General features: G+C 37.7%; 2 protein-coding genes across 3 annotated transcripts in view; one reads left to right on the forward strand and one right to left on the reverse strand.

Annotated features, from left to right (window-relative positions):
• NAF1 (nuclear assembly factor 1 ribonucleoprotein) overlaps nucleotides 1-26,187 on the forward strand; it is a 1,472,570-nt gene that overhangs the window by 494,521 nt on the left and 951,862 nt on the right. The gene's annotated exons all lie outside the window — the stretch shown is intronic.
• LOC122794083 (LARGE xylosyl- and glucuronyltransferase 2-like) overlaps nucleotides 1-26,187 on the reverse strand; it is a gene marked incomplete at its 3' end in the record, with an annotated part of 516,130 nt that overhangs the window by 230,642 nt on the left and 259,301 nt on the right. The window contains 1 exon segment of the mRNA XM_044062221.1: nucleotides 20,395-20,477. Within this exon segment, the coding sequence (XP_043918156.1) occupies nucleotides 20,395-20,477 (83 nt within the window).

Below are 26,187 nucleotides of genomic sequence, written 5' to 3' on the forward strand. Positions count from 1 at the left end.
GGTTGTTTTATATTAAACTAAAGTTACACTGGAATTCCTTGCTGTCCTTGTATCCTTCTGTGTTTTCTGTGAAATTCTATGATTTAGTACAACACATGATGGCTGCATATTACAACACTCATCAGGACATTAGTACTCTGTTTCTGGGTAACGTAATACACACAAACACAGATACAGTACGAGGCATCATGCCACTATTACAGCACAGTTATTACCATTGGTGAATATTCTTTTACTTCCTAGAACATCACATTTACTTCCAACTGGATGACTTCAAAAAATTCCTAACTCTGAAGAGTTTATTGACCTTTTAGAAGTCTCTGATAATGCACACCACACTGCGCTCTAAGGGTCATGCCAGATAAACACCTTGCCTCCAAATCTAGTACTTGAAGATTCCTCAGGGGAAAGAGAGGAACTAAGTGGCCCTATAGATCGCAGGCTAAATACCATCTTCCTTACATGCAGACTATTCTGATGTGTGCCAGGCAGGTATACAAGAATCGTATATCAAATATTTTTGGGCTAGTATCACATCAAACTTTCCACTGAAGAGAAGTCATCTTAAACTGCACACACAAGTATAACAATGCTGTCTTGCTGTCTCTAGGAAGCATCTACACAAAGTGTGCAGCTGTGCTTAGTGGACCATCAGGGATCCTCTGATTATTCTGTAAGGCACTGACACAGAGTACGGTTAGAATGCTTAACTCAAGTCAGACATGGTTGCTTAGCTCTGCTGCACAAGGGATAATCCCAACTGTGTTTGCTCCAGGTAAATGGGGTTTGATTAGTGTCTCTGGGAATGAAAAGGACAGGCTGGAAGGGGAAAGGTCATGGTCTGCTTGCCTCTCATGTGCAGAGGGACATGTTGTATACTTGGGTCTCAATGAGTGGACACTAGGAAGCTCACTACTCATACTATGGGAGTGAAGCAAGGGTGCCTGGAGGGAATGCCTTTTGTGAAGTGAGTGGACATTCTCCCTTCTCGTCCCATTGCATGCCCCTTTCCTATGCTCAAGCCAAACAAGTTATTTAGTTACAGCTTATTATACCAACTGCTACTCCAGTTAAGCAACTTCAAGTCTGTTGTCACGCCACAGATAGCAGCCCTAAACTCATTACATGTGGTACAATTCAATAAGATAGAAATGCAACTACAATGCAGGTAAATTATTTTTTGTAGATTTGTTTAATGTATTAATCTAAAAATCTTTATTAATGATGGTGTTGTACTGCAGTACTAGTATTACTCCTTTTTCTATTACTAAGAGTTAAAGAACCTTGCATTTTATTAACTTTTACAAAACATTGGGCAGGGTGCAGGGAAACAAGAGTCTAAACTTTGACTACATATTTTTTTTAGTTTGTACATTTATCTAAGCTAAATGAATAAATTAATACAAGAATAGCAATTGTCTAACTGCTAATTGCCTTTACAAAAAATACAGTCAAATGTTCACCTAGGGTCATAACATTAATTCCCCCCCACCAGCCTTACTGATTATCGCCATAATACTTTGGTTTTCAAAGTTAAAACATTGGTTTCTATAACAATAAACATACCTGCTTAGATTTTACACATGGAAATTGCATTGGACAAGTTTCTTGCCAAAGCAGTTTGGGCTATACTTTAAGTCCTAGCAACAGCAACTCAAAATTATCAACAACTTTTACAGGAACTAATAATTGAAGAGTGTTTTTTCCCTTTGTTTTTATACCCACTCCTCTGGAGCAGGCTACACTCTTGGTGAAAGTGATTCCAAACTCTGCTCTTAGAAACTAATACTTAAAAAAAAAAAAAAAAAAAAGTACCTACACAGTACAAATCCACAGAAAAATAATTATAAGTAAACATCTGCAGTGAAGCTACAATATCAGTAAGATATACAACTTAAAGAAGAGGTACTATCTGGCTTATTAAAAGGTTTTCACTAAAGTCCAGACAGAGACTGGAAGTATGATTACAGAAAAATACAGGTTTATGTTCACAAATTAAAGCAAGTCAAAACCATGGCCCACTTGGGTTTGCAGAGTCAATCAAAATAATACAGTACACTAAATTATATCCTCTCAAATTTCATAGCCCACACCAGGGCTGGCCTTAGAAACTGTGGGGTCCACTTTATACCATGTTGGTGGGGCCCTTCTGTTGATCACTCTACCATTTACTACCCTGACTCTTCCTCCATTTGCTGGCTTCCTGGATTTAAGACTATTTCATATCATGAATATTTACTAAACTGTGCATTATAATTAAACAACAAGTTTATTTATCAGCTTATATTGTGTGATATGACATGTTAAAACAGACGAAAAGCATTTGACTCATGGATTGTCTGGACCTCCTCTCCAATGGACTGCTTAAGTAACTTTGGCACTTTATAAAGAATCTGTTTGATAGGTCACGGAGATCCTGTGTATACATGTTGCTTCGTCAGGTGGGTTCACCCTGGCTTACCAGTAAAGCTATTACAAACTCCTGTAGTACTGCCTGGATCTCCTGAATATGGGTAGGAGATATTGCCATATTTTGTCTTGGTCTCTCCCCTCATACATATTTTATATTATCCTTTTTCTCTAGTTTTTTTCCATTTCCCCTCCATCACCTTCACATCCCATGCCCAACAAAAGCACATACTGTAATACCTTGATTTTTGCATATTGTTTTCTGCAAAGAAACATTTTAGCATATGATGCTATCATGTGAACAGGTACTCTTCTTGCCTGTTTTACTGACTGAAACGTCTGCTTATGATTATGTTAACTGATACTACATTTTATCCTGACTTGTACCCCTCTGCATGGTTGCTCTTTCATTACCACAGTTGCACTGGTATTGATTAACATATATTGTTTCTTCTGTTATATTTGATATTTCTACCATGCTGAGCCTGAAAATTACCTTACTGGAGCAGTGATATTCCTCGGTAAACAAACTTTAAATAAATTAAGAAGTATTTTTGAAAGTTAAGTACTTTACACACACCACTATTTTTGGCTATTGCTGCAGATGAAGTCATGTTACTAAAAAGCAGGCTCATTTTGAAACAGGAAACCCGATAAAATCTTCTGCTCTTCAGAGAAACAGATCTCAACTCCCATGTCCAATGTCTTTGGGTGTCAGAAGTACTAGACAATTATGTCAGTGGGTCTGCACTTAACAGTTGTGGGAAAACTGGAGGCCAAAAAGAGCATGAAAAATGTCTAACTTCCATTAAACAAATCTCATACTGCCCCTTTGCTTCCTTCATGGGCTTCCAATCATCTCCTGCTCTTGCTCAGAATAGCTGGATTTCCTTATCCAGTTAATTCTCAAACCTTGCTACGGTCAATGCGTTTCATCAAAACCATATAAAACTGATGTTTCTCAGAATAAACTTACGCCTCTCCTTAGGAATGCCACTGATCACACACCGCCCCGCACTCACTTAAAACTGTTTCTGAAAGATTGTTTTTATTTACTTAACTGTTAAACTGGGTACATGGACATATACATGTAGATCTTTCCCAGCTATATCACAGGCCACAAAGGCAACAAGGATTACATGCAAAGATAATTTAGAGCGGTCACTAATCATCATGTCTTGGCAAGTAAGAGGAAATCAGAATGCCTTAAGGAAACCAGACAGATGTAGGAAGAGTATACAACACCCCACAGTTATTTCAGCTTTTTATAATATACTTCCTCCTACCTAATACAATCCATTTTCCAAACTTTAAGTTTCTGCTCGATCACTTAATCTGTATGTGGCTCTGAAACTTAAATACCCCTGTGGTACACTTAAGAGTCAAATTGTTTTTGGTTTTCCACTTTTAACCAAATTAATTATCTTTTCTATCCACCTCTTCGTCCCACCACTCAGTGTGCGTGTGCACACACCCACAGCTTTCATACTTCACTTCTGGGATTAATTGTTCCCATCTGTGAGTGCAACAAGCATTTGTCTTCTGTACTGTTTACATGTAGATTTACTGTGTAAATTGTAAGTGTGTCACAAGTCATCGTGCTCAAAACTTACCTCACATCACAGTACTTTTGTTTATGTTTACAAGTCTTTGTTTTCCATCTCTCTGTGACTGAATATTCCACAAATATTTCTTGTAATTATATTTATTAGCAACCAATTAAAACCCCATGTCAGCAAGAGAAGAAAAAGAAAACAGTGCCTACTCTGTGTGTGCAAATTAAGACCATTACTAGTGTACTCCACTAACAAGACTAAAACCATGGGCGACACATACATCAGCACCCTGACTGGAGAATAAACATTCTTCAACAAGGTATCGATGTACAGGTTATGCCACTGAAAAATGATGCCACAGGTTCAGGACAGCATAGTAAGGTGCCATGAAGCTTGGACAGTAAGAAAGCTAATGGACACCATTATTTCATGCTCTCTAAGTGGCGCTTGTACTGTTTCGTAATGGCACAGTGGTGCAGTGGTAGTCTTGTTGATTCACAGGAACAGGTTCTCCAGTGCGATTCTCGGCTGGAGTGCCTTTTGTGTGGAGTCTGCATGTTCTCCCTGTGTTCATGTGGGTTTCCTCCCACATCACAAAGGCATGAGTCTGGAGTGTTTCTCCCCAGGCCTCTGCTGAAATTTGGCTTTGTTCCAAGTCGACAAATGTTAAATACAAAATAAATAAATAAATAAAATGAAAGTAAATACAGAATGTTAAAAAAAAATAGTGTGTGTTTGTGTCTGTGTGTGTGAGTAAAAATAAAAGAAACATTTAAAAATGAAAGAAAAGTGGTTTTGTGTGCATGTATGTTTAAGGTAAGCAGAAGTGTCTGTGTGTGTGTGTGTGTGTGTGTGTGTGTGTGTGTGTGTGTGTGTGTGTGTGTGTGTGTGCATGCATGTGCGTGTGAGGGAGAGAGAGAGAGAATGAGAGCTATCAACCAGTGGCTTGTGGCATCAAGCCTCAGAACACCCCTGGGTGGGCATTATTTACACAGCAGCACACATTCTATTGAGTGTTACTGCTTGTTTTTACTACAGGGGTACAATTACAAGCAGGAAAGTGCATTTTGCATTAAGCTGTAGTGTCCCTCAGGCAAGTCTCTTGGGCATATAAGACATAATGACATAACCTGGTGCAGTGCCCCCAGAGGGAGTAGGGCCTCCCGGAACATATAAATCCAACTGGCCTAAGGCCAGCCCTGGGCCACACAGTCTCTTCAATTTACAGGATGGTTGTAAAAAGAAAGTCCTGACTAGGCTGTCAATATATTTGCAGTCTTTCTTTGTATGATCCTCTAAGTGAGGGACTAATTTCCTGCTTACTTCTTTCAGACATCCTCCTTATAAATCATCTTGGTTGTTAAACACTTATTCTCTACATAAATACTGTGGGACTATTAAAACATGATTGATTGTATAAAGTTTAATGTACAAAGCTTGCTTATGGAAAAAAATATTAGCATTGTTACCTCACAGCAAAAGGTTCTCCCGTTCAATTCTCAGATGGATATGCAGTGTGGAGTCTGCATATCCACCCTACGGTCGAGTGAGATTTAAAGACATGCAGGTAGGAGCGTGTGTGAATGGGTGTGCCTTCTTTGAAGGTTGGGCATTGGGCTGGCAACTCAGCACTGCAAAAATCCACTGCCAATCATTAGCGGACCGGAGTTCCATTGTGGCGACCCCTAACCGGGAAAAGCCAAAAGACATTAGTATTATTTGTGTAAAAATGGAAAGTAAATGCTAGTTTAATACATCTTGGCTTCAGAAATATGCTAAAAATATATCACTGCTATAGAAAAGTTAGTAACTGTGTCTGTGTGAAAGATATCTCAAATAATTGTTTCATTTGGAAACAATGTATTTAAAAAGACTACAACAGATCCCCTATTAAATTGTTCCAGACCATATAATTCAAATATCTTTACAAAACATATTCCTTCAACTTCTAAACAAAACACAGTAGATTCACCTTTAAAAGATGTAAACACTATCACGAGTAGCAAGAAACAGTCTGCATATATCTAGTAAGTTATACTTTATCCTGTGAACACTAATAAATTAAATGCACACATTTTCACTGTTAAGTTATATTATAAAACAGACAGCTGTAGCAGCTGAGAAAAAAAAGAGGTAATATAAAACACATATGTGAGTTGTTAATAGACTGTCTTTAAATAAATGTCCAAACCTGTGCATGGCAAATGTAACTTTTTAGAAAGTACCTGACATGTCAGAGCATACTCTGCATTTTAAAGGTAAGTCCCAAGTTGTAAAACAGCATCTTAAAACTTTGTAATGTGTTTACACTGTAAACTGACATCAGTCATTTATTCTGATTACATGTACTACCTATACAGAAGTCATTTACTAAGCTACAAATGTTAACACAGTATACATATGCACACATATAGGTATTACATCACTAAGATAAAAATGGATTTACTCTATTTAAATTCAAAGTATATGTTTCACTCAGGACCTTCACAAGCAACAACATTAGTACTTAAAAAAAATAAAAGCATTTCTGTTGATTCATTGTTAGTCTACTGGTTTGTATTAACTTTGTCTGATTTTCATTCTGTCCTTGAGATCTGATAATCTACCAAATGGCAGACTGTTGAGTTAGCCAGCAATAGAGAGTAGTGGTGTTACAGTAGTCATTACTGAATATTATGATTCAGTAGAAGAATATTTGCTAGTATAAACATAAATGTGGTCAAACAGTATGAGTACATGTAAAAAAAAAAATGAAGGACTTATTCTACATTCTAGATGTTTCTTAGCAAAATAACAGTGCATGACTATGGATTTCAAAAGAATGCCACAAATAAAAATGCATATGGATCATTTATATATCACTGGCCAGGAACATTTGGGGTCAACGGTAAAACAATGTAGTCTTGTACGTCAAATTGAGAAAATCTTATACTAAAATTGTACATATCCATGCTGATGCTTGTATCAAAATACAGTCAATGTTTTCTGTTATGACAGTGTTGTGTATTAATTCTTCAAAATTCATATTAAGCACTTAAAGTACCTGGAATTATGCACATCACATGGTGTGTGTGTGTGTGTGTGTGTGTGTGTGTGTGTGTGTGTGTGTGTGTGTAATAAAAAATCTGCAATTAAACGTGCAGTAAAACTGAAAACACTTCACAGTAACATGCTGTAATATAAAAAAGCCGCTGTACTGACTTATATATTACATATCAAAAAATGTTACCAAGTGTCACTAAAAATTATCCTAAAATTCCATTTACGAAATCTGCCCAAAAAGTGCACAGTAATTTTTGTGTTATAATCAAATGGAGGTGTACTATAACTAAAGTGAGAAGTTACTGCTAAGTACTGATATCCCCTAAAGTAATTTTTTCTTAAAGCTATCATATAAAATATGTTGCCTTTCCATGTAGATTAAGCAGATTGTGCAGTATGTGCTAAAAAAAAAAAACAAATACTAGATACAACTCAGCTGTAAAAAAAAAAAAGTAAAAAACAAGATTTGTAAAAACAGCACTGCATTATGGGTATGATTCCATTTTCTGGTTGACAGTCTATGTAAAATCTCTTATTGTAAATACTAGCATTTTTCTGGGTTTACAAGCATGCTTTACTACAGAAGAAGCATATTTTAGTAAAATATCTGAAAACAATAGCAGTCTACTCAGCAAACAGTATTATGGGCAAGTAAATAAAAAGATTCATGTGCACTGATTAAATCAGTGTTGAAAGTCTGAATGAACACACAACTGTAAATTAGTCCCCTAACATTATTAATGACATCCATCATAGTCATGTTCAAATGTTTATTAAGTATAACAACAGATAATCATCAACTTCATATAAGCTAAAAAATATACTATATTTCTTGTAACATTTTCTAAAATATATATATATATATATATATATATATATATATATATATATATATATATATATAATCCAACCTTTAAAGTTCTTACTTTGTAGTTGTGGCCAGCTTAGCTTCTGAGGAAATATGGACAGTTCCAAATTTAATCTCTGACTTGCTCAGGTGCGGAGAGATCAATGTCCAAGGGGTCAGAAAAAAAAAAAAAAAGACATGGATTTTTTTTTTCCCTTTTCCAGCACTGAAAATTCCTATCAGCATTCTTATTCCTGAGATGTGCATCAAGCCAGCAGCTCTGGGGTCAAGCATCTGTTTACCTGCCTGAGGGTTATACCGCACTGCTATGTTGTTCTTCTTGTTGAAAGGTTCTGACAACTCGTTGGCCTTCATTTCTTTAGTGTCTCAAAAGACTGGTTGTGACAAGTAAACATTCTATTGTTTATTGTAAGATCCTGCTGTGTGTTTAAGGCCTATATTTCTTAAAAGAACTAGCGGACTGGTTGTAGCAGTGACTATCCTACTGCTTGTTACAAGGTCCTGTACAACACTCTACTTAAAACTATGTGGCTTGATCATCAAAAAAATGCTAATAAACAAAATCCCTGTTAATGCATTTCATGTCACTGTGACCTGCATTCGTTCAGTGTGCAATGCCCCAAAATGAAAGGAGGGGCAGCTAAACTTTGTATAACATCTCCTATGACCATGTTAAATACAATCAAGATGACTGTTGTGGATATCACTCACACTCCAGTTTACAGCAACTACAACAAGCTAGACTGCCAAAATCCATGCTGCGAGTAACATTTCATCGTGTGCAAAACAAGTGTGCTGCCACATCACTTCATATCCCTGTACCCCTTCAAATAAACTGACAGATAACCTGTGCATCATAATGGTTACGACAGATGAAGACACAGACTTAATAAATGGCAGAGACTTCTGCAAAGGAGCTTTTTGCTGGCTATGCATCCCCAGATCATCATAAAAATGTTACGCATAAAGTTTTGTTTGTTGCTTGCCTGATTACTTCCATGAACTATTAAATGTGACATGATGACAGGATCCAGCACATTTCAGTGTTAAGCATGAAAACAAATATTCCTAAATTCAAACTTTTTTTGCAAATCTTATATTTCAGAAAGTTCCAGCACACTAAAAGATTTTTTTTTTTTAACCTGAAAGTCCACTTGAACAAAAAAAAAACTGTCCTGGTCTAAACACCTTCTTCAAATCTAATGACTATGTAGAGCTGTGCTGACAGATCAAGAGCCTTGTGTCCTCTGAGTGTTACACAGTTCTGTTCATCTTAATTAGAAATGTAAAAAATGCTTTCAGTTATACTGTGTCATTTGTTGCAATAATATGTCCATCTCACAATAATAAGCGATTTATTATTTAAATTACTGACCTTAATAAATATATTTTTTAGAGTTAAAAAAGACAAAGGGAGAACTACTGCAGTGGAAATGTATTTTCAAATCCCACTACTACTTAAAAAAAATATAATTTTATAATACATTTGAATGGTCAGATTTGCATGTACCATAATGCAGGGGATAAGCCGGTACAGCTTAGTCTTATCAAAAATTATACTGTGTGGCTCATTACTGCTTATAGTTTTGTAACCTCAGACAGACTACTTTCACAACAATTGCAGTAATATTATTTTCTGTTTCTGCTTCAGATGGCAGAAAGGCTAAAAAGCCTCCGTGTAACAGTACAAACTCTAAGACCAAGTATTTTTACATCTAAGAAAAAAATAATGTGCAGTGACAACTAATGTTATAGAGTAGCTATTCACAGAATGCATCTTTTATATAAGGCTATTTGTTTAAAATCACCTATAAGTAATGTTTACTTGTGATTTGCACAGTAGAGCTGAAATGTGTTTCCTGATTTCTTTAATTACTGTACATGCTTACATATGTACTCTGTAACTTGTCTTAGGATCCAAATTTAGTGTTTCTGGAGGCCAAATGTGTCAGCATACATTGTTTTACTAAAAATGTACTTCTAGACTGTGCCATATGTTTGTTACGTCAGATAAAGCTGATCTAAGACAAACTATTCAAAACATTAAGAACATTTAATGTAAAAATGAAAATATTTCTTAGAAATATTATGAATATCCAATTAAAACTGAAATCTTTATAATAAAAATAACTCTTACAATAACCTGTTATAATTATCCATAAAAGGTTAAAGGTTCAGATGTTAAAGCGTTCTTTCAAACTGACAAGTACTACACTTCTGAAATAACACTTCCCTATTTGCAAATAATAAAAACAAATGATGTTATGTTGTATAAAATGTTATCTGCATTTCTTACAATGTCAGCATGTTACTTCTTAACATTATTACCACAACAAAATATATCAGCCAAAAATAAAACACTCAAACACTGACTCAAAAAAATGAAAAACTATCAAAAGGCACTGCTCATCTTCACAGGCATAATCCCGGAACATGAAATTACAAAACTATGTTACCTTACATACAATATTTCCAATGTGTTCTAACCCTAACCTTATAACCTTACCTTAGAAAAAACATTTCCATAAAGCTACCACTTACTAGACAAGTTCAGACACACTCATCAACAAACATGCACAACACTAAAGCTATCCCCTTACCAAACCCTTACTCTAACCCAAACCTACCAACACTTGTACAAACACAAACACATTCCCAGCCCTACTACCAACCCACTTACCTTTGTCTACATTTTGAACTGTCAACATTCTGATACTGTTCTCAGTCTGCTAAATTCTGAAGTGTCAACATTCTGAATAGCAACACATATTTACAATGTCCAGCTGGGAAGGCCCATTTTATCTCTTTTCTTAGGCATTCCTGAACACTTTTGATAGCTCTTACTGTTCAAATGCTTCAGGTAATGCCCTGCAGGCAATAGCAAATCTGTATAAAGTACTACTTCCACAGATGTGTGTGTACTGAAGAGTCCACTTTTTGACTGCCACTTGTGTACGCACCAAACAGTCCACTTTTCAACTGCCACTCATGTCTTTTAATCCTTCATCTGTATTTCTCCCAGCATCAGCTCTCTCTCATTTGCCCTCTAGCAATGTACTGCATGCACATGAGAGCCACTTGTCGTGTTCACTGCATACATCCATAGCTGAATAAGGCACTTTACATGTTCCAGCCTTTTCTTTCCTTTGGAGTTTTGATAACTCATCTATAACATCTTCTAGCAAATTAATTTTGCTTCCTTTGTATGGTTAACAGAACAGGTCTCAACACTCCACACATGGCTTTACCAATACACTGTAGAACAGAATGATGTCAATACCTCTTGAAGCCATTTTCAGAGTCCACCGTCCAAATGACCATCATCAGTATCCTTCCAGAGTTCATAATCTAATTTAGGTTGATGAAAATTGTGAGCCTACCCCATCCCCAAAATGTATACATTTCTCCTATATTCTCCTACTCATCTGTATTTACCTGTGTTTATATTACAAGTCATTTCTGCATGCATAATTCTCAGAAATGTACATGCTACAGACATGCATCAGTACCTTCAAGAATGCAGTGTCATTTTGTTTTGTCTGTAAGGGACTGCTAAGCTGTGGAGTTATGGAACGTCTATGAAGGAGGACAGCATTTTACACTCGGGTAGTCACTGGTCTCCTAGCAGCCTTGAGGGATATGACTCAGATTACCAACCACCAATCTAGCCAGAAGCTACAAAGGATATGATATTCTGTAAAGATCAAGTACTTTGTGCTGCATTTTATTTACAGAAGGGAAACAAGAGCATAACACATGCTGTATTGTGTTAGTCTTGCTCTGCTGTCAGCTGGAGAAGGTGACTCCTTTCAAAATAAATGTTACAAAGATCTTGCATATTTGTACTGCAACAAAATATACATCCCTGTCTGCTGTGTGCATGTCAGTTGGTCTAATAAGGGTAGCACAACTTTCAATATGTTTGCTTTTCTCAGGTCATCCTTTTAACATCTAACATCTGTACATTACTCCACATCACCAGTATATACTTGCACTACCCGGGAACATACACAATAACCTACAGCTTAGTGCCCCATGTCACAAAATCCAGATACAGAGCAACACATATTGCCAAGCAGCTTGAAAAAGTAGCAGACAACCCAAAGATATTGCATGCATACATTCTTTTAATGTATAGAACCTCTGATCAAAAAACAAAAGCAACAACAACAAAAAAAGATTTTAGTAACAACGAATAATGTCCCAGTTCTGGTTATTGCAGAGAAGGAAATACCAAATTATGGTTCAGTTTTCAGAATCAAAGCATGTAAACACACTTGCATTAGGGTTTCTCACGTTAATCGTACATGATACTGACAGAGTACCCTGTCTGCCTTCCTCCAGCCTGGGCAAAGACGAGTGGCTAACTCCCATCTGATCTCTAACACCATTGCCTCACCAAAGCTACTACAGTGCTGCAGTCTGTCCTATCTTCTCTCAACTTGCTTTCTATTGACATGGACCTTCCGATCAAATAGAATTAGAAGGGAATACAGTGTTAAAGCTGAACTGATATCACACACAGGCTTGTGATGCCTTAGCTACACTGCGCTCAATATGAAAGGGGAAGGAGAGAAAGTCAGGATGTGGCTGGAAAAGGGCCCTGGTGTTATGGTAGAAACTGTAAATGTAGATCACTTCAGTTTTTCAATGTTATGAAATTAACATTAATAAGGCAGTTCCCATACTTCTAAGATTATGGAATGGACATTAAATGTATAATCAACACTATTATTCATTTTTTAAAAAATGTGAATTTTGGTATAAATACATAAATGATGCATCAGGGCTCAGAGATGGGCATGACAGCTCACGGTAACTGCATTGCTGTCTGAGAAGCTAAGCACCTTCTGCCAGAAACCTTAAAGAAGTCACCTCTCCTTTAACATAGCCAGCAGTGTCACATGTTCTGCTTGGATAAAAAAAGTGAAAAGGGTTCTGCAGTCTTTGTGGAGTTAGTTTAAATCTGGTATAAATGAGATTTGATAATAATAAGAACAGGATGGAAGAAGAGTACATCATTATTTTTTCCTAAATAATTCCATGTCAGCAAGACAGCAAACAGAGGCTTCATATCACCAAAATGCATGCTGATTCTATCATTCTCAGGAAAAGAAAGCATTAAAGTGCAGAATAAAACAATTCTCCTGTTAAAATTCTATAGAAGTGTTTTTAAAGAGAGTCCACAGCAGGTTTCTACACAACAAAAAGCCCACAGGAACAGTTTTTCTGTTGATACAGTTTCTTTTGCCACAGAGTGATACCTCAAGTTTGAGATCACTACTCCTAGCAATACAATAATGTTCTGCTTGAAAAATGCAGACACCTCAGGGACAGCTTTAAAGGTGCACAAGACATTTCCTCGTAAGTAATGCATGGCCTGTTCTTCAAGATTTAAAACTACAGACATTTACATGAGAAGAGGTTCTTAGTTCCTTAGATTTAAGGTTTTTTTTTACATCTACTATTTCTACACCAGATGCAATTAACCTTTTCATGGAAATTATCAAACCATCAGGCATTTGGTAGTAGAAGTCAGATGCATTTGAGGCAGCAATGAAATTAAATCAAACCAAACCAAAAGGCAGTGATCCCGTAGGTGACTAACAATTAACTATTTACACTAATGCCCATATGTTTGATGGGCCATTTGCATAATTTTATACTTTTGCCTTGTTTTTCATTTTTTCTGCATAAACAAGGATGTAAAGAGTTAACAACCATGATGAAAAAGCAGAAGAAAGGGGTTTCTATATCCCTACAGAAGGAAAACTGACTTTGTGCTGCCCTCCACTTACATTTGATTACAGTCAGTTGATAATTACATATTAACCTCCAATGAGCACAAGTAAGATCATGCCATAGATAATCGGAGGGAATCCATGCACGGGATAAAGCATTTAGGAGCTGCCTCTGTCCATTAGTAATACAGGGGGCACTCCTGGGGTAAAATTTCTCTGTCCATCCACAGATCTAAGTTGCACTTGAAAATGGACAGGGATGAACTCTGTTTTAAGTGGTTGGGGAGTCTGTTCCATAGCAATGATATCCTCTTCAAAATGTATCTGTTCCTCCCAACTGTTCTGTTGATGTTGCAGAAGAGGTTTAGATCCAAGCATTTTTGATGCCATTTAACTTACCATACTCATGTGCAACTTTAATTACTCCACTATTAACTGGGAATACTAAACACCACCAAACGTGCAGATACAGAGATTCCTGGATTTTGTAAACACAAACTCCCTGGACCAGATTGTCAATACACCAACCAGGTGGTGCAACCATACTGGATCTGGTCGTCACTAATATGGGAGAGTGCTGCACACCCCCTACTGTAATGTCTTCCCTGGTAAGGTCAGACCACAAAATGGCCTCCTTTGAAGTAAAAATAAAACCCGGACCCCCAGCTAAACCTGGAATATTCAGGAACTACTCTAAGGCTAACTTCCTGCTATTAAGTGATAACCTGGCAAAACTTCAACCTCCAAAAACCCTGAGAACACTGCTGCCTATGCAGAATTGTTCACAGAATCCCTGTACAAGCATGTTAGTAGCTGCATAGAAGCAGCTGTATCCAGGAGGAAGTAGTACAGAACTAACTCAAAAAACAAGCCAACCTGGAGGAATCACAAAATCAACAGGCTGTACAACAGAAGGAAGAACATCATGGATTAGGAGTTGCAGCACCCAGCAGGATAAAAGCACCTTGTCAAACTAAAACTCAGGGGCCAAATAAAGTCTACCAAAGACAAATTTGAAGTAGATTTGGCCTCCCAGGCCAAGGACAACCACAAAGCATTTTTTGTCTATGTCCGCAACCTTAAAGGCAATACACTATTGTGTGCAGAGCTCATTGCAAATGGAGCTACCTATACCGAGTCAGAAGATACAGCAAACCTACTGGCCAATACATTTAGCTCGAACTTTACCATTCGTTCTCCCTCAACCTTCCCTCAAGAAACACCATCAAATATAACTCCCCCTGCTACCACTAGGGAACAGGTCCTTAATGCTCTCACTAAGGCCAAGAACACTGCATCAATTGGCCCAGACAATATCCCAGGATGCCTTCTAAACAGCATGAAACATGACCTATCAGGACCTCTGGAAATGCTATTTTATTGCAGCCTCAAAACAGGTTTCATGCCTTATGAATGGAGAACATCAACAGTCATCCTTCTGCAAAAAGGTGGGCCACCTACAGACTGTGGAAACTACAGACCCATAAGTCTCATTAATCTTATATAAAAAACCATGGAAAGAATTATCATGGAAATAATCAATAGTGATATAATAAACTTTTAGACACTGGACCCAACCCAGCCTGGTTTCATCAGGGGCAGGTCATGCCTACCTAACCTGGCGGACTTCTTTGAGAAAGTCGCCAAAACCTTTTTGGCATTTACTTCTCTGAAGTCAAGGCCGATGTCAGTGGTCTCTGGCTGACTAAAACTGCAGCCTTAAACCTGGCCTGTGATTTGAATAGGACCTGCTGGTGAGATGTTATGTACCCAGAGACTACCCTGTCTCTGGAACAGGCTCCCCATCCATGTGAAGCACAGTTCCTCCCTAACCCAATTCAAGTGCAACTTGGACAATTGGATGAAGAACGCATAATTAAATCCTGGTTTGGAGCCTATGTCTCTAATGTACAAATGCAGCCTGTAAATGATTCATCTCCCAGACCCTTGCTTGCAAATGCTTCATCTCTCAAGCCCCTGCTTACACTTATGAAGGGCATCAGACCTTGTCAGTGATTTGAGATGCATGGTTAGGTTTAAAAAGGCCCTTGCATTTGTTAGCCTAGTAAACACCTACTGACTTGCTGATGTGCAGTAAACCATCAGTAATGGATCAAAGACTGCCTTATATGCCAGACACAAGTCATCTCTTAGCATTCTGTAGGATACAGAGTATAGTGACAGGGCTGAGTCGGGTCCATGGATGACATATTGTTTAGGCTTTCTATCCTTTTAGTAAGGTATATAGATAGCTTGTAAAAATCTTAGAATAAACGGTGTTGTAAATCTAGAAAAAGAATAAGTTATAGAAGAACAGAAAGATGATGTTTTCTCTGTGACTTAACATGCCCCTTTTGTGGAAGGAGTGGTAAGAATTTATTAAAAAGTACTGTTATATCTGACAACGTGTTAGGGCCTTTGGTTATATTGAATCTAATGGTACTGTACAGAATTTCTTTAAGTAGAGCAGACAAAGTAGTTCAATCAATTACTTTAGGAAAATGAAACAGTACTTTTTAAAGGATGTACAGCTAATAAATACAGAGATTTAAGTAGACAGTACAATATTAATGGACAACTACAGTATGTAGGGCAGTGAATTACAAGAACTAGTATAAAAAATGTGCGGGTTATGCCCTTTATTGTGCATTTAAATTATTTTACTTAGGACAGACAAAAAGGTGAGTTTTTAAGACAATGCAAGAACATATAATGGACATTAAAAATAATAATAAAAATAATACAGTGGTAATTCATTTTTTCTAGAACATGGAGGTGATTCTGAACTTTCATGTTATTTTATAATGTACAGTTGTAAAGACTCAGATTTGTATTTGAATATTTCTGATAAATTGCTAATGAAAGATGCATGGTACACATTTGTTTATAGAACACTGGCTCAGGGGGGGGGGGTTAAATAATGAATTATGCATGAAGTATTTAATTAAATTTTAATAAAAACATTTTTAAGATAGGTTGAATCGAATCTTTGGATAATTTAGAAGTAGAGTTATGTTTTAATTATTCACATAATTTGAATGTCTAATAGCTGAAATGTTACTATGCAAGTACTTTAGTGTTGAAAATCAATAAAGCCATTTTTACAGGTGCTAATAACATTGTTTTATACAGTTTATGAGACCCATAGAAGTGGTTACCTGAAAGGTGAAATAAGTGTGCAACTTGTGGAAGACCTAAATAACATGTATGCAAAATTTGAGGTAATCTTCAGATTGGCCTTTAATTAAGCATTTTTCTTATATGCGCTTTACACCGGAAAACAGAAATTAACACATTCATAATGTATTTTGAAGAAATGTTTACTGCTGACTTTGATTCAAAATAATAGCAAAGAGGCAAATACTATTAAAAACTGCATTTGCAAAACACAATACGGATTTGTAATTTTAAGCTGAAATTCCCAACATATTTAAATGATGGCTCTGTCTCTTGAAACACTGCCACTGTCTACTGCTGCACATCTCCACAATTGGAAGTGATTTCTCAGTCACTGTGAAAATTACCTTTCACTATTTATATAAGGATGGGCCCCAAAACTGACATGTCAAAACATGGGGTAAAAACATTAAGAAATGGCCAGACATTTCCTGCATTTGAGGAATGAAAAGCTATTTAACTGTGTGTGTACCAGACAGAGACCTCAAGTGGGAAAGTTGACACTAAAGAAGTGGGGACTTTACTCTCACTACTTTATGTACATTTGTGTTAGAATACACAAGCCAGCTGGCTGCTGATAAAGTTTTTTTTCTTCTTCTTTTATTTAGGTGTTTTACTTCTTTGGTACTATTAAAAAGAACACAATCTGCATCAGAAAATGTAGCAGTATATTTAGGAAACTAGCATGGTTAAGTTAGTGTACATTACTTTTGCTACAATGAACCAGGAAAGATATGACAATATCCCTCATTTTGACTCATAATTTTGTCCTGTCTCTCAACACTTTTCTGGTAAATCACTAAGGACTATACTCAATCAATAATGCAAGACATTAGAGTTTTATATCATTCACAAAGTGCATACTGATGAACAACCTGATGACCTATTAACTTTTTAAGTCAATTAGATTAATATTTAAAAACTGATCCTGATTTTCAGCTATTGTCTCAACATCATTGTTCAAGAATCAGAGACAAAGTCAAAAATAAGTTCAGAGCTGACAGGAAGCCATACTAGAGACACCAAATTGAATGCTCAGCTTCCTACTAATAACATGACAGTGTGTGGTACAGTGTAGACAAATTTGTACTTCTGGAGCTATGGTAGATGTCAGGGGACTGCACTTTCCAGAGAATGATATGGTTGTCAAGGCAATGAGACAAAAAATACTGAAGGATTTCAGAATGGATGTTACTGACTCATTAGTTCAGTACCTGAAATGCTAGGATACTTTTGCCTTGCTACAATCTCTCCAAGATGGTCATGCTTTCTCATGGCCCCAGTTCTTCCCTTCACTTCTGCATTTGTTGCAATCTCTTTAAATTGTTCTTTGATCTTCAGAACCTTTAACCTCCTCTCATATAGGACGATCCTCCTCCGTGGCATGGTATCCTGTAAAATAGCTATATCTATAAGTGGTGTTAAGTTATGGTGTGACACTGGCTGGACTGCACCTAAGGTAACCATGGTAATTATGAAGGAAGAGCATACTGATCTTTGCATTTTCAAGAAAAGGAATCAGCAGTAGGATGATCAAATGAGACATCTATCACACTCCTAGCTAGTAAAAGAGGTAGATATGACAAATGTCATCTTGTACACCTCAGTCAGAGAAACGGATACAACTAACACACGCACACACACACACTAATCCTTGGAAACACTGCATCCATTCAAGTGCTTGAGCTGTTCTATCTAATGTTATAACAATAAAACAAATTACTTACCTTTCTTCAGAGTTTTCAACTGTTTAATACTCTGAAAACAGTCAGTAAAAATACATAACCTAAAGAAGAATTAGCTTCTTTGAATGATGACGTACAATTCAGTCCTGCAAAAATTTTCAGCATTACTAAGACATGGCTACTACCAACACAATACATACAGTGAGATGTGGAACAGCTGGAACAAGGGCTGAAGCACAACAAATAAAGAAGCTTATCCACAGCCGTGTAAGCATAGTCCAACCTACTCAAAGTCCACGTGCGAATTAAAAGGCTGTTTTAATACTGAAATATCAGTCAGAGGAGAACTTCTAAGATAGTAACCCACAAGGTTCCTATATAGTTCTATATAGGAAAAATTATCAGTTGCTTTTCTCTAACGTTCCATGTGTAACTATATAGCAGTTTTCAAAAATAACAGAGGATAGAAGAGATAGCTCTGCTATTTACGAGGCAGTAGTAATTAACCTGTGGGGCAACGAGTGCTAATAACAATACTAGTCATAACAGACAGTAAAATGGTCCACAGACCTGCATCTGCGATTTTCCTAGTGTCATGCTTGACACAAAAGAGATCACAACACAGGTAAAAAAAAATAATCTTGCATTTGGAAAATCTCCCTCCTACAAGGCCCATTCATTTGTGAATCCAGAAACTTTCAGAGAACATACATGAAGTCTAGTCTTTATTCCCTACAATGCCCCTAGCAGTTGTCTGTGACAGTTATTAAAGGTATTACAATACCCTATCCCCCAGGACCAGGAAGTTTAATGGCTTTATCTGTCAATGTTTTCTTTTTAGGTAAAAATGGTGAGAAAGCTACATGTTAATATGTTTAGACAATATTACCAGAGATGACTAAGGGGGTTAATGTCTCAATTGGCTTTCCTTCTCAACCTTTGCATATTTAATCCTGTTTGCCTGTGGCTGCTATGTTATGTATGAACAACTAACCAGTTGGCACAAAATACCAAGATGAAGTAATATAGACAACTGTTGTAAAGTTGCAAATCAAGTAATTATGAGTTCTTTGCAGAATGAGTCAACAAGTCCTGGAATCCATTGTTCTGACATGTTCAGGAGAATCCTAAGAAAAATGTTTTCAAGGTTGCTACATGAAATTGATGTTATGAAGGTGGTCTGTGCCAATGTGCCATGACATCTACCTCAGTAGACATTTACTGCTACTATGACTTACTTTAACACGAATAGTTCATAAAATGATGTAAAATATGTCTCAATATAGGAAGTTTCTCCCTTTTATAGTATTTTTTAATTTCACTTGAAACTCTAAAGAATAACACAAAAACCATAACCATTTGTCTTCCCATGTCTACATTCTGACAACTTTTAAGGGGGAACTACTTAAGTCAGCAATGTTCATGGTTTCTACTACCTTTCACTAATTCACATAGTATGTGAATGGTGCTATCTCATGTGCTTCACTGGCAGTAGTATTACAAAGGTGCTTAACATCAAGGTAGGCCTTCTCATCTAACCTGTAAATCAATGATTTAACCATTTACTCCTCCCAACACGAACAAGCAAATGTCAATGATTTTTTACGCTTAAATATGTTAATCTAAATGAAGATCATTTTTATTCAGCTTGTCAGCAGCAAGGTTTATCTGTACAACAAATAATGACAATTTCTCCAAGAATCTTCACTACTGAAATCTGCAGTGTATGTTATTCTGTACAACTGTATTTTAAAACTAAGTATACACTGTTAAGTAGTTTAAAAACTGTAGTCTTGTGAGATTTTCCTACTAGACCTTCACCACAAGTGTTCTATCTGGTGGACCACATGGTCAACAAAACATAAATAAATAAATAAACATAGTAAATCCTTACCAGTACAGGCAAAACCTCTCACCTGTGGAAGAGGATGGATTTTACAAGAGTGACCACATCACGGCTAGCATTGTGTCCTGCACATACGATCGCCACATGGATCAACTGCAAACGATGGGTGGGGAGGGACAAAGAAACAAAATATTTGTTTAGTCAAAAGTAAAAAAAAAATAGCAAAGGAACTAAACAGAAAATACATACCAAGCCCACAAATATCACTTGTCAAGGGTACTTTCTGAAAGTATTACTTTATGTCAAGATTATCTGTCTGCACTTTGGCATTGCGCTTTTCCAGCAATCCTTTATTAAAAAGTTTACTCTTCACATATTAACTTGCAATTCAAGTTCAAGCACCTTAGTTATAAACATTTCAGTAACATTTCCATTCTCATACATTTTTTCATAACTTCAAAATGAGTCTGCATCATGCCTACATACTTTTCCATACTCACCCACTCTCACACATCTTCTTGTCCATCATTTTGCGTATAACGATCCCAAATATGTAATTTATTTTTTATGTATTTTACTTCTTCCTTCCTTTAAAGAGCCCACCTCCATCTCTTTAAATTTCTATTACAATGTTCATTACATACATCTACTCCACACAAAGCTGAGAAATAACATCCCCTATGTAAACTGTGTCAAAGCACTTTGATAAAAAAAAAGTGTTGCTTGTTTTAGTCTGCGTGCAGTGAACCTACTCCTACCTTCCATGGTGCTCTTCCCTTGAGAGCCGTTACCTTTACACTATGCTGTGTAGAATAGAAAACGCAACCATCGGGACTGTTTACTCTGACTCACATTTTTCATCAGAATTCAGGCTGCTGTCTTCTTACACATCACACAAACAGAAGACTTTCATTCACAGTAAAGCCATCTTGCAACCTGTTGACAAGATGGTCTTGCTGAACACTAACCTGCCCTTTTTTCAGAAAAGGCATAATGTCCCACATAAATATGGTTCATTAATCACAGTCCAAGCCCATAAATTCTATGTGGTCAAATCCTTTACACTACACAGGCAGCTTATCATTGTTTTCTTTGCTTTCTGTTTTTTTCTTTAATGGGTTTGGATTCTCAACTCCCCATGCTGGAGAAAAACACACCCCCCTTTTCTAACATGAGTTGTCCATTCTGTCAACTGGTTACAAATGAACAAGCTTTGTGAACTAGGAACAGCTGGCAGCACTGTACATACATCAGTTATGACATCATAATAATGAAGACAAATCTAACCACACTAAGGCACTTGGATTGTGAATGATAAGCCTGAAACAGATATAAGCATGCACTTTGTCATGGAGAAATACAGTCCTGACTGCATCAGTGATGCTTAAGCCTTGATTAGTGGCCCACTACTAGGGAGCCCAGCTAGGGAGTGATGACAATAAGTAGCCAGCAATGGTTTACCCATCGTAGGCAAGGAAGCAGGTTTTATCCCACTGTAATGACTACAAAGATGCCACGATGCAACCAAGTTTTTTTCTGGGAAGCCAATAAAGCCACAAGATATAGTGAAGGACTGGAAAGGAAAAGAGGAGTTGCTAACTAAATTAATTAGATACAGAAGTAGCCAAAGGGAAATAATTTTACTGGAAAAGAAAAAAAGTTTGAAATGCTGCATTTCAGGCAGAATTACTGAATACATTTTTTCACCTTTCAGCAGTATGGCAGACCAAAAGAAGTTAGCAACTAGGAAAAAGCTAGAAATGTTTCTTAGCTATAAAAACATTGAAAACCTGCTGGTAGGTTTTTATTACCGAAAATGGAAAGTCCTATTAAAGTGATTTCAAGCAAATGGTAAAATGTTTTGTTTAACTAGTACTATAAAACAGGGATACGGCATGACTTGAGTGTTGCAATACCCAGAGCTCTAAACCAATAACACTTATCATGCTAATGAAGATGTTAACTGCATAACTAATGTTCTTTACTACACACGTCACTGCCTTTCACACTTCTCCATTCCCACCAGGGGTGTAGCTAGGATTTTCAGATGTGTACTCACAGCTCACACTGCCCCCCCCCCCCTCCAACCAAGTTACAGTTTCATAAAAATTTTCTCTTTTTTTTCGGTTGGCACCCATTAACTGTTAAGCCACCCTCCTGTTGATACGTATGCAAAACGTGTATGTATGATTTTGCTTCACTTCAGTTTTATGATCAGCAGCAGTGTGCAAATTCCTGATTATTGTATTGCATTTATTAACAATATTAAAAAAATGTAAAACAAAATCCAAGGACTGGCATATCTGATATGACACCCTGGAGTTTTTTTCATTGGAGACAGTAATAAATGAAACAAGACACCACAGAAAAACTGCAACTTCACATCACTGACAAATTTAATTAGTTAAAACAACCGGCAGCCAGCCCAGTTCCTATTTTTCATACTGGAAATTGCAATGCACAGAGGTTTACACTTTTTCCTAATATACCAGTTTCGGCTTACTATCTATCTGTAATGGGTACATCTGCCCTTACACAAGGAGATTTATAAGTTAAAAATCAATCTCATCCTTACAGTTACTGTACAAATCACATCAACCTTCTGACTAGGGGTATTCCAGGTAAATGTAGTGAGCAAATACACATAGAGGGGTGTCTAATGCATATGTGAGAGGGGGAGGGAATTCCAGTCTCACTCCAAACACTTTCTCTCTCTCTCTCACACACACACACACACACACACACACACACACACACACACACACACACACACACACCTCTATGCTATCATGAAGCAGCAGACTTCTTTTTCATCGGGCATTACCTGTAGATTAACACATGTACCAATACACTTTCCCAATGCTTTCTGGAATTCATTAATTCCAATGCCCTGGACCAGCTCGTTCTTACCTCCAGTAGAGGTAGCAACATTGTTGACCTGGTCATTACTAACATGGGCAACCATTGCTCTACACCAATAGTCAACTCCTCCCTAGTGAGATCCGATCACAAGCTAATTACCTTGGAAATCCACATCCCTCCCACCCCCCAAACAAAGGTAACCACCATGAAAAACTTCTTTAAAGCTAACTTTGGGCTCCTAAAAACACAGGTGGCTAACTTCACGGCATCCATACAAATGGAGAATAGTTGCATGACCACCAAATCATACACCAATGCACTGTACGAACATGTACACAAATGCATGGATCTCGCCATACCCAACAGAACTAAGACGCTCTCCTCAAAAAAAGGAAGCCAATCTGGTGGTCCCCTGCCATAAACAAACTCTACAACAGAAGGAGGAAACTGATGCGAAATAAAGTGAAGTCCCAAGACTGGAAAAACTCCCTTATCAGCCTCAACAAAAGGTTGAGATCCCTCATCAAATTCTCTAAAGCTAGCTATGAAAACAGAATTGCAGCAGATAGTAAAGACAACCACAAGGCCTTCTATAGTTATGTAAAGAATCTCCATAGCAATACCCAGACTTGCTCTGAGCTACTGCACAATGGTACTTCTTATACAGAGCCAACAGATGTTGCAAATATACTGGCGGACAGATTCAGTGCTAACTTTATACCCCCCCCCCCAAGAGGACCAATCACAACACCAGTAGATTGCCAGGCACCCAGTACTACTGCTGCACAGGTTAAAACAGCACTGTCCAAGGTCAAGAGTACAGCTTCTATGGGACCTGACAGTATCCCTGGCTGTGTTCTACATGAACTACAGAGTGAACTGGCACCTCATCTGTGTGCCCTATTCAATCACAGCCTCACCTCAGGCTTTGCCCCACCGAATGGCGCACTGTTACAGTCATCCGTCTCCACAAAGGAGGAGCAACTACAGACCTTGGGAACTATCGCCCCATTAGCCTGACAAGTCTGATATGCAAAGCTATGGAATGCATCATCACTGACCTAATAAACAAGGATATAGGGAATCTCCAAACTCTAGATCCTACACAGTTTGGTTTTGTGAAGGGTAGATCATACCTGCTCAACTTGGCCGACTTCTTTGAGTCAGTCACCAGAGCTGTGGATGAAGGTAAGGTGGTTCATACAGCCTACCTTGATCTGGCCAAGGCCTTTGATACCATTCCCCACTCAGGAATCATAGAAAAACTTACTAAGCCAGGCATCAACGGCTTATATCACTAGGTGGGTTGGAAACCGGCTCCCAGACAGAACTCACAGTGTGAAAGTAGCTGACTCAAGAGTGGAGACCCACAGGGTTCGGTCCTGAGTCCTCTCTTGTTTGGTATCTACTTCTCTGAAGTCCAAGCCAACACGAAGGGACTCTGGCTGACAAAGTTCACAGATAATTGCAAGTTGGGAGCTATTATTAACTCTCCAAGTGATGTTGACACCCTACAGAAAGGCCTCAATGAGACCAACAACTGGTGTCTAAACCATGGCCTTAAGCTCAATGCCAAAAAATGTGTCTTCACACCCTTTGGGGAAAAACCCGGTTCCCTTGAATTACCACATTGATGCTGGTCCACTGAACACAGAAGGCATTATAAGAGATCTGGGAACACAGGCTGACAGCAACCTCTCTTTTAACCACCACCTTGTCATTGTGGTCAGAAAGTCCTTCTATGTGGCACATCACGTTACTAAGGGCTTTGCATCCAGGAAGAAAGAGGTAATGGTCTCCCTCTACTCTTCCCTCATTAGGCCAATCATAGAGTACAATGCCCCATTTGGCACGTACCTCACTAGACACCTGCAACAACTGGAGAGGCCACAAAAGTCCTCAAAAAGAGGATCCTAAGCTTTAAACACTTGTCCTATATGGACAGACTCAAAAAACTCCAACTATTCTCTACCTCATATCACCTTAGAAGTGATCTCTGCTTGTCTTACAAAGCCATGTCTGACCCAGCTCTGTTAGAAATGCTACATCTAAAGAAATCCCAATCCCTCCGCACCACACACTCCAGAGACCTCAATCTCATTACCACAATCAACAGAACATGCTGGAGGGACAGGTCAATAATGCAGAGACTGCCCATGCTATGGAACAGACTTCCCATACATGTCAAGCAGAGCACCTCACTGGCCCTCCTCAAGAGAAATCTTGATGAGTGGATGGGAAATAGAAAATTCATGCCAGGGATCATTCCAGTGGCTCTACTTGATAGAGGCACTAGGAAATAAGGTTGGGTGGCACGATGCTAGGGTAATCCTATGGGCTAGGCTTGTAAAGGCTCCAGGGCCATTAGCCTAGTACACAACTATGAACCTATAATATGCATAATCTCTACAGAAGTTGACATAATTTGAATAATTCCACATTAAAGAGATCTGTAACTAATTAAGAGGTTGCTGCTAGCAAACAACTTAATATTTTACTGTTTCATCTACAAATTCAGTGCCTTCTGCCCTTGAAGAATAAATTGCCTAGGTTACATTAAAAATGGTAAGCTGGTAATATTGCAATAGGGAATGGATGGCAAACTGATAACAGGTTCACAGTTATTAGATATCTCCTCCAAAGGAGGACATACTCAGGACTGCAGCATCCACCCCCCTTTAAAGAACACCACATTATCAGCAGTACATCTATATACTGAGGGAGTAGAACCCACAGCGTTATGCAGCAAAAGCAATTATGCTTCCTGTTGTGCTACTAACAATGCTTTTAAATACTTTAGCACAATAGTGACATCATTTGGTGAACAACAGTTGCATATTGTAAACAGACTTGGCAAAAGCAGCACTAAACTTCTCTTCCCCTAAAGCTCTCAGCTCCTTATAAAATGCACCTGGCACTCAACTACTTCTTTTAACTTTGTAGCATAAGAAATCTGGAAAAGCCAAAATTTATGGGGGTGGGGGGAGACAAAGGCCCAAAA

The sequence above is a fragment of the Protopterus annectens genome, chromosome 2.part1 (assembly GCF_019279795.1).
Source record: "Protopterus annectens isolate FY-2018-M chromosome 2.part1, PAN1.0, whole genome shotgun sequence".
NCBI classification, from domain to species: Eukaryota; Metazoa; Chordata; order Ceratodontiformes; family Protopteridae; genus Protopterus; species Protopterus annectens.